Here is a 9716-nt window from a genome sequence, read left to right as displayed (position 1 = left end):
TCTCTACCTCAAATCCGAGGAAGATGCAACACGTTCAATGCCTAGGGAGGAACCCTTCTTTTTTATGGGTCTGATGTCCGAGGGATTCACCATGGAAAACTTACCGCACCACGTAAGTGCAGGAGAGGGGTTTTTTTTAGCAAGTTACATAAGCCTATAAGCTAGGGGCATGCCCCCAATAATTTGTCTTCCAAGCTTAAATCCCGTGGGCTCTGCTGCTGCGAAGTTATGACATCCTTTACCCATGATCTCTTCTAAGAGAGCTTGAGAGAGAGGACAGAAGAGCTGGTGTGAAGGAGAGATGACGATGGCAATGATGAAGCAAGAGGAGGAGGGCACAAGAAAATCTCTCTCTCTCTCTCTCTCTCTCTCTCTCTCTCTCTCTCTCTCTCTCTCTCTCTCTCTCTCTCTCTCTCTCTCTGTCTCTCTCTCTCTCTCTCTCTCTCTCTCTCTCTCTCTGCCAATTGATAATTGGGGTTGTAGGGAGCTCGAGCGCGAGGCTAAGGTTGAGGCACGTCGATGGAGCAAGAGCATGGTTTGGTCTCTCTCTCTCTCTCTCTCTCTCTCTCTCTCTCTCTCTCTCTCTCTCTCTCTCTCTCTCTCTCTCGGATCACACTCTTTTCAAACCATAATAAAACGGAAGTCATTTACAATGTCTATCTCTATATTTAAATTCAAACTTACAATTTTTTCCATCAGACCTATGGTTTACAGGAACAATAAATGTGGACAGCGGGAAAAAAAAACATTGATCACTCTAGGCCACAATAATAAAGCCGACTTGTAAACCAGGAAAACCTCCAAAGAACATTCACCTCTTTACCTTGCCTCAACTATTTTATGTTGTCAGCAGATAAAGGAAGCCCAAACCTCCAAATCACAGCCTCTGGTCTCAAGTTAAATCCCCACCAGGCATATTTTCTAGGAGAAATGAGTTCTAGAGAAAGGTCTTTCGCCACAATGTTCACGCGCAGATTCCTCCCTTGAACAGAGGCACAATCCATTTTGTTCAGAGCTTCATGAACTTCAGCCTCAGTAAAAATGGTAACGAAACCGAATCCGCGAGATTGCCAGTTTCCCTATCATTAACATCTCTGGCCTCCAGCCCTTTTATCATTTAGCATACCATCCTCAACTCCCTAGCCAAAGTTTTCAATGAACAGCTTGTTACAATTGTTTTGGTCCATTCTTGCCATTTGGAGAGCGCCACTCGAATTTACAAGTTTTGGTGCACCCGAATTTACCCGTTTTCTCGAATTTACAAGAAGCGGACGGGATGGCTCAGATTGCATCTAATCCCCGTAACAAACGTGGGCCATTTATCTCCCCCTAAAATGCCCGTGTGAGAGTGAGGAGACCTGTCCGATCTTCTCTGGTACGATTGGGAAAATTCACTCGTAATGTCCTTCCAACACACTAGTACGGCGGGCCACCTTCGGTGGCCACTCTCTCTCTCTTTCTCTCTCCCTCTTTATTGCATGCATTAGGGCTTCTTGAGTTTAGCCTTCATGTCACAAATTTTGACAAGTGTAAAGGGCTCCCTCTTCCGCCATATTATGTTAGTTTAGATGTACCTTCCCAATAGCAGCATTACAGTTCTCTATAGAGCTCATAGTGACAAACCCAAAACCATGACTCCTGCCAGAATCTTTGTCATGAATAACCATGTCTACGTTGCCCACCTTCTCAACAAGTTCTTCGCTGTTGCAGCTCCACAGCAAGTTTACAGCTCAGTCGCAAACTGGTAGACTGCGCCGTTATCCTGAGAAGAAGGTCCGTTATCAAGAGAGTTGCCTCCTTCACCCTCATCTTCATCTGAGGAGCCATCGAGGGCTTGAACTTCTTCCACAGAAAACTCGGCATGAGTTGCCCAACCACACCATATCCATGTCTGTGTAGACCTTTGTGAGAGACAGACAGAGAATGCATGCGAAGCTCAAAGGGTCGCAATGTCTGCAAGGAGCGGGGAGCCTACAGGGTTAAATGCCCCTCTGGCCTCGTAGTGGAGGCAGTTGCTACTGCAAGCAAGCCGTTAACTAAAGAGAAGCAGGCGGACACCATAGCTGCTCTACTACACAAACCCTAAACCTACTTGGGAAGGTAGTAGGTACTGCGTGGATGAGCGTCTCTCTCTCTCTCTCTCTCTCTCTCTCTCTCTCTCTCTCTCTCTCTCTCTCTCTCTCTCTCTCTCTCTCTCTCTCTCTCTCTCTCTCAAATGGCGTCTTCTGTGTGGGAGCAGTAGGGGTACCAAATTTAGAGCACTAGGTATTAAAGATCTCACTCACTAAAGCGATTCTTCATTGATTTTCCCCAGGATTCATATCCCATCCAATCAATAACTAAAACAAATGCCGACTAATACTTTATCCACCATCAGAAACTAATCAATTTTTTAAAATATGAAAATCAATTTTAAAATAATCTCCCCCTTTTTTATTAGTAGAAAAACGAGGCATCACTAAAACCTTACCCTTTTGGGACATGCCAAAAAAGAGGAGGCATCACTAAGGCCTTATCCCTTTGGGGCAGGCCAAAAAACTATCAAGGTTAACTACCATGGAGTATGCACTTTTCCAAGTGACTTGTTTGGATGTGTACCGCCATAGGCTATAGTGCAGAATTGTCAGTGCCTCTTACTTTGAGGATCTGTTGCATTTAGACTCACTTCCCTAAGGTGTCTGTGTAAAGTATAAAAGTTAGGACGTCAGATGTTATGGTTTGTCTCTCAGTTCTCGTGATGTGAGATGAGATTAACTCTTCACTAGTGGTTCATGCTTAGAGTTACAAGTGTAGCAAATGTCTACTGGTTCTCTCTCAAACTATGGAAATAGAGTTGGAGACTTGTCAAAGGTACCGTGTACTCCATATTGGTCACATATTCTTCATCTACATTATATGCATTCAAAGATGGCAATAAATTTGTAGCATAATTTTTTTGAATTGGGGTGCTTAGAATGTGGAGACGCATCCTTTAAAGGCCTTATGAATTTCGGTTAAACAAGTGATATGCTACACAATGTGAAGCTTACACAAGGTATACATTCACGACAAATTCTGATCTATTGCAAGATATGGTCTTGAAGAACCTCATAAATATCAAAGAGTCAATTTGTAGAGACATACACCATCTATTTGTAGAGACAAACACCAACATAAGAAGATATTTGGTAACGTAGTTACTTGTGTATGCCTTGTTTAGAAGACTAAGCATATTCACCACCACCCCACATAATGACAAGAATACAAGCTATCCCCTCTATTGATAGATAATTGGTCATGTGCCTGCTGATTGAAGATCCACGGGAACTCTAAAATTAAATTTATGAAGGTGTATGTATAAACTAAATTAATCAAGAAGCCTCTAGCATGATATGACCATGCCCAATGTTATACCAATAGGGGAAAAAAAGTAAAGCAATAGTGATCACAAGTCAACTTGATTCGTAGAAACCATTGGAGAATCACAAGAAGATTTAGAAATATTCTCATGTAGGAACAAGGAGTCTTTTTCAATGTTTTTCATACCATGCATAACATCATGAGCTTCTGCTCGAGAGGCACCACATACCTAGCTAGGTGCGATTGGGGGCAAGGGACCACCGCCCCCCCCCCCCCCCCGCCCCCCGCCCCCCCGACTCATGATGTTGAGGTAAATCACAATGTGGGAATTATTGTGAGAATTTGTCTAAAACTTCTTGTGATTAATATTGGTAGGATGTTTCTTGCTAACATGATGTATTGTTGAACACGTCTTCATTCTCAATCTTAAGGCTTGGTTAATGTTGAATGGTTTGTTTTGAGGCCCTTTTCTTTTTTGATCCTTTCCTTGGTTTAGTATTTACATAGTGAGTTGATTTGGAGAACTTACACTTCCTCTAGCTTGCAAATCACAACTGAATCAGGTGATTCTTTCCCTGTTTGATAAAGCTGAAAGAAAACGTTAAAAAAGATGAGTCCATGGCTATTTGCTTGTTGTTTGCAAAGTCTTCAAAAGGAACACACTTTGGCATGCATCGGTGTCTAATAGTCGGACCTACTCCACCTTTGAACAACAAATGATGGGGCAAGTTTAACTGATGCTTCTCTTCTACTTCTTAAGGCTGAAATAAGTAACAATGACATCTTTTGAGGACTGTTGTGCTTGTAGGATATGTTCTTTGACAAACAATGCTTATAGATTGAGATACTTATTGCCTAATTCAAGAGGGGAAAGTGTCAAGACTCTTAAATGGTGGTCAAAGGTTCAGATTAGTTGATACATGTTACATGTAGCAATCCATGTTTCTCCTCTGCTTATTCACATTGTTATCTCATGGAGTAAAGGTTTATGTCCTGCTGACCAACAGAATGCTGCAAAAAGTCGACTCACGTCACGCTTGAGGAGGTTTTGGCCACATCCCACATGCCGATCTGAAAGAATCGATCACTATTGATGATACTTTTGTCATCAAATTCTAATATCAAATCTATATGCTTGCCATATTTTTGAATGGGAATATAAACTCCAATCGCATCCTTCTGCAATCTTATTTGGGTGCTTGCCATGGTTTTTGGACTAGAACAAAAGATTAACTAATAGTCACGTTGCATTCAAAATTAAGGATTGATTTATATTTAAAGGCGTGACATGTCTGCAGAGTGAAAAAGCACTCTATGTGCCATCATGGTTGGTACCCAAGTTCCTTCAAAGAAGCATGGTCAAGAATACAAGAAGTTTTGGACAGATTCTCACAATAATTCCCACATTATGACTTACCTCAACATCATGAGCTTCTGTGAGGGAGGCACTGCAGACCTAGCTAGGTACGATTGGGGGCAGGGGACCGCCGGCCCCCGCCTGGAAAAGGCTCCCTTTTCCTACATGAGAAAATTTCTAAATCTTCTTGTGGAAGCTTCCTACTCAAAAATCCAATTTCTTTTGTCCATGAGAGAGAGAGAGAGAGAGAGAGAGAGAGAGAGAGAGAGAGAGAGAGAGAGAGGGGCGCTTTTAACGTTGTAGGAACAATCCCAAGAGACCTCAAAGATCTAGTCTTGAACTCAACTTGTTACTCAAGAGGAACTAAGAGCAAATAAAAAAATTGACTTCTACAATTTTGTTTACATGTATAAAAATGAGGTAGTCCTCTAGAAACGCCATCCCATCTGCAGCAATAAAAATCCACAAATGATGAGAGTAATTGCATATCTTTGCCTGGTACCTGCCATAACAAAGGCAAATGTCAAAAGCTGTAAGCTAGAGTTTCATTTTGCAGAACATGAAATGAGATTGCAAAACGCATGCAAAAGCTGCCCTTTATTTTGCTACTTCAGCTGATCTGCCTAGTCAATTGCAACATCACATTAACAGCCCCCTGATGGAAGCCCAGGGGTTGCACCACGAATAATAAGTAGGCACACATAATATGCCCCTATCTCACCCCTACATTCGGGACCATTATTTCCGAAAGACACCTTTCCTTCCTTGTATAATCCTCCTCCCTTACACATCTGTTACCACACTAACAATCAGCAAGTCCCCAGCGTATGGAAGCCCCCAGAGAAACCAGAGCATCACCCCGTAAACGTGTGTCTAGCTTTTCCCCTATCACATTGATGCCCGACAACATTATCAGTGGCTCATTCTGCATGCTGCATTAACTACAAGCCAAAAGGGCGACAGAACTGGATAAAAGATACTCAATGCAGGGTGAGCATTCTAAGCTGATTAGACCATGTCCTTAAATCCATAAGTAATATAAAAAGCATGTCCAGCAGACGAGAGATCCCATCTAGCATGCCAGAAACTGGAAATATTATCTAGCACAGATGGCTAATGTAAGGTACTAGAAAAGCTAGCTGACGTGGGGGAGATTGAGAGGAATATCCACTTGCAGCAACGTAGTTTTGATTGGATAATATGCCCTTCAAGCCCTTGAACCTGCTTGAATTACAGCTAGACAGCTAGAATCTGAGAGAAGGGCAATAATGTGTGGCGCTCATCAGGCTGGGAAGCTATGGATGGGCTATGGAAATGTATCTTTCCTGACTTTTCCAGGCTGAGCACAACATCCTTTTCCCATGTTGGGTGTAGCTGGCATATTCGGCAGCTCTGTCAATGCTAAGCATGATTGTGTGATGATTATAGAAACTACTGAGAACAAGTCTGACAATGCAGGGTATAAGTTTGGTCAAGAATGGAGCTGTGTCCTTGGCCGAGCCCTGCTTTTGCTGGCAGGCAAAGGCTTACCATACATTTAGGGTGGCTCCAGCAAGGTTCGAAGATCTCTAACATATAAAGAATGTAAAATTGTGCTTTGTTTCGAATCAAACATCTTCCAGTAAAATTCAGTGTTCTCTAGTATAATGCCAATGCTATGTCAAAATGATCGCAAGATTTCATACCTCCACTGGGGATGGTTTGTTTTGAGGAGCTGGGACTTGAGCTTGTACCTTGACTTGAGTTCTGACCAGCGTTTGGTGTTGGTGGTGGTGGAGGGGATGGAGGTGAATCACCAAATGTAATATTCAAGCCCGAACAACCCGCTCCTGCAGCACCTGTGAAAAGAAGTCATCATCAGCTCTCTGGCCTTGCTTGAAGTGCCAAGCACATTGAGATGGCTATGAGGTTCACGTGATGAGCACATACACTGCGGAATGCAGTAGCCATTCGCAGAATTGAAAAGGTTTATCGACCCACCATTGCACTTGCACTCATACAAAAGACTCGAGTTGCTGGAGGCGACACACTCCCCATTTCCACAAATAGGGAGAGCGCAAACTGCAACACACGAAAAAAGGCAGCAGGGTTCTTAGAGCAGAACAATCCTCCTAAAAAGTTTTTAGCCATTCTTCTGTCGACCATAATCAGTAAAAGCATGACACAATAGGTAGTTCATTAGGTTGCTAATTAGCTGGTCAATATGCACATTCAGATAGCACATGCATTCAAAACAATACCAGTCTCCTGCTTACAGTACTAACCAAAAAAAGTCCCCATAAACGCGCCATCCTAACACCATATATATTCCATACGTTTATTCTTGATGTAAAAAACATCACATGCTCGGGACCTAACAAGCAGAAAACTAATAATAATAAATAAAATATAAAACGAAAATTTCTTTTTTGTGCATCCCAAACCAACCAATTCACTTTCTAGAACATTTTTGGTGCTCTTCAACCAAGCAGCATCGTAAGTCCAAAAGCAGTGATATGAAGTTTTCAAAAGCTCAACTGTGTAGAAAACCTCAAAAGCTTGTGGCATCCTTACATGAGGTAGCTAGATGCCACTAATAGGCCGTACTGGGCAACAGCCACAACACATTTTTCACAAAGAATGAAAAAAGGACAAACCCGAAACTCCTCCCGTTCTGAAGAATGGTTTTTACCCACACAAAAAAAGGTGTAAAATCTTGCCAATTTCTTAAAGGAAACCTTGAAAATTAATCAGGAATGGGCAATTCTCTGCCAAAAATAATGACTCCTTTGAAGGGATGTGGGAATTCCACTTACCCCTTCAGATAATTATCAAGCAAGATGGTCTCATGCGCACATTTGCAATAGAGCTGCTCTCTTGCTGAACCTCAGAATGTATTATTTTCAAGCCAAAGCCATTAAGCAGGGCCCAACAAAACTCTGTCAACTGCCCAACTCTGTTAAATTAAGTATACAGAATAATAGGGTTAAGGAAAAATTTTGACCTATTAAAAACACAGGTATCCATTGAGCACATGCCACAGTTGCCAACAGAACTGGCAATAATGACTGCAATGGCATTCTTGTTAGATGTAACTACTACACATTGTGATAACTCAAAACATTACAAAAAAAGAAGTAGATCGTATGCCGAAACCTGCTGTACGCACATTAAGCATTTTTAACTTCATACACAAAATCCATGGGTTTTTCTATGCCTAAAAAAGATCAAGTTTCCAAGAACATTTATATCTGAACTTCCTAGCAATAAAAGCACGGACCCAAGTTGTGAGTCACATCATCTTTACCACCAAGTTTACAATCAATACACAACCATCCAAATTAATTCTAGTATCCACTAGGGCAATCAAGACAACATGACGACTATGATCACTTACGGCTGAAAGCATCCGTTGTTGGAGAAACAGCTGGTGGGGGTGCACTCAAAGATGTGTTGTCGCAGCCTAAGTCAAACGAGCCTGCACAAGAGACACGGACAACTCATGGAAAATAAGATAAAGGCCAGGCAAGAAGGGAAGCTTCCCATACAATAAAAAGTTCCACCACTCACAATTGGGAAGGACACACGGTATCCAGGATAAATTCAGAGGGGATTGCCAACCCTCGTTGCATGTACACTGGTAGAAAGGAAATATTATCGATGTGGAGCAAATTCCATTCAAACAATTCACAGGTCCACAAGCTGCCCAAAAGTTTAACAAAAATTTAATCTGCTGTCTTTCTTCTAAATATCACTAATTGCTGCAAGAAGTAACATCAAAGTCAGAGTCTCTACCACCCTTCCATGCTGAGAGCCATGCAAAATAATTTGAAAAAAACATTGACAAGCTCTGTTAAACAAACACAAGAATTGCACCATTCCGGACCAATCTGTCTTTACTTGTGCACCATTAACTCTCCCAAAAGACCGTAATCCCCTACTTAAACTCATTTCTTGTGGAGAAACATTATTTCACTTCATGCTATGATCAGTGAGAGAAATGAGAGGGAATGAAAATTCACTGTTGTCGTCAGCAAGACTGCGCTCCCTTTGAGCAAAGCCGATCGTTTCCTCTTCAAAGGTGAAACACTTTGTCGATGAGCAAAACGAAGTTGAGAGCAGTAGCAGCGGCAACAAAAATCTTGAAGAAAAAGCCATAGGCATGATTGACAGAACTGAGATTTTAGCTGGTCCTTAATGAGATCAAAGATCTCCCATCAAATTTAAAACCATTCTACATATTAAACTTTTCACTGTTGCGTAGACGGAGCTGTTGGGTAGGTTAAAAGTACAGAAAGAATAACAGAAGACTCTCTCTCTCTCTCTCTCTCTCTCTCTCTCTCTCTCTCTCTGTCTGTCTGTGAAAGAAAACAAACCAGAGTAGGAAATCGTCGTGTGATACGAGGTTGAAGGCAATATTCAAATCGCCATCTGAGTATTGCAAGATTCAAAGCTGTTGTTGAAATTACAGAGAGCCCACTTCCGGCTTGGACTTCACTTACAAGTGTCATTGAAAAGGCGAAGCCAGGAGGCAACTTTTTGTCACACATGACCGGCCGCCATGGTTCTTAGAGAGCGGCCACATGAGTGGAAGCAAGGGCAGAAATTCTCTAACGCGGTCACATAAAATCGAGAACAACGAGTCAACTAGTGTTGCTTGGTGGGCCTTGCTATATAACATCTATAGAATACAATAGGACATATGCAAATTGACATTTAGTATCTAGCATTGAAGGGATCAAGAGCATGACTAATTTCGCAAGGGAGGCACTTCGTGAAAGGGATATACATTTGAAAAATGCTATAATGTTTATGGGAGGAGACACAGTTAAGTGCATCAATTATTCAAGATTATAGAGATGGTTACAGTTGAGATTATATCCAAGCGAGGTTGTCTACTGATGAATGTTTTTTCTAGTATACGTGCTACATGTAAATTCTTGCAAACTATTTCAAAAAGAAATTTTTCACTCAAATGGTTGGTAGAATAGAACGTGGATGTCGATTGTGTATTGCCTTTCTTCTTTTGTAGTTATTTGTG

The 9716-nt window shown here is 41.7% G+C and overlaps 1 protein-coding gene across 1 annotated transcript; it reads right to left on the bottom strand.

Annotated features, from left to right (window-relative positions):
* Positions 1-833: 833 nt before the first annotated feature.
* LOC147465439 (uncharacterized) lies at positions 834-9023 on the bottom strand. The gene is made up of 10 exons (XM_086520152.1): positions 8698-9023; positions 8246-8377; positions 8073-8153; positions 6626-6757; positions 6520-6534; positions 6430-6442; positions 5102-5198; positions 3869-3927; positions 1575-1701; positions 834-1079 (listed from the first exon to the last, which is right to left on the bottom strand). The coding sequence occupies exons 1-10, from the start codon at positions 8837-8839 to the stop codon at positions 834-836; spliced, it is 1044 nt and encodes a 347-aa protein (XP_086376278.1). The 5' UTR covers positions 8840-9023.
* Between the last annotated feature and the right edge of the window lie 693 nt (positions 9024-9716).

This window comes from Adiantum capillus-veneris, chromosome 1 (genome assembly GCF_014529385.1).
Source record: "Adiantum capillus-veneris isolate H3 chromosome 1, ASM1452938v2, whole genome shotgun sequence".
NCBI lineage: Eukaryota > Viridiplantae > Streptophyta > Polypodiopsida > Polypodiales > Pteridaceae > Adiantum > Adiantum capillus-veneris.
Note: the sequence above shows the minus strand (reverse complement) of the source record. Positions and strands in the feature narration are given on the sequence as shown.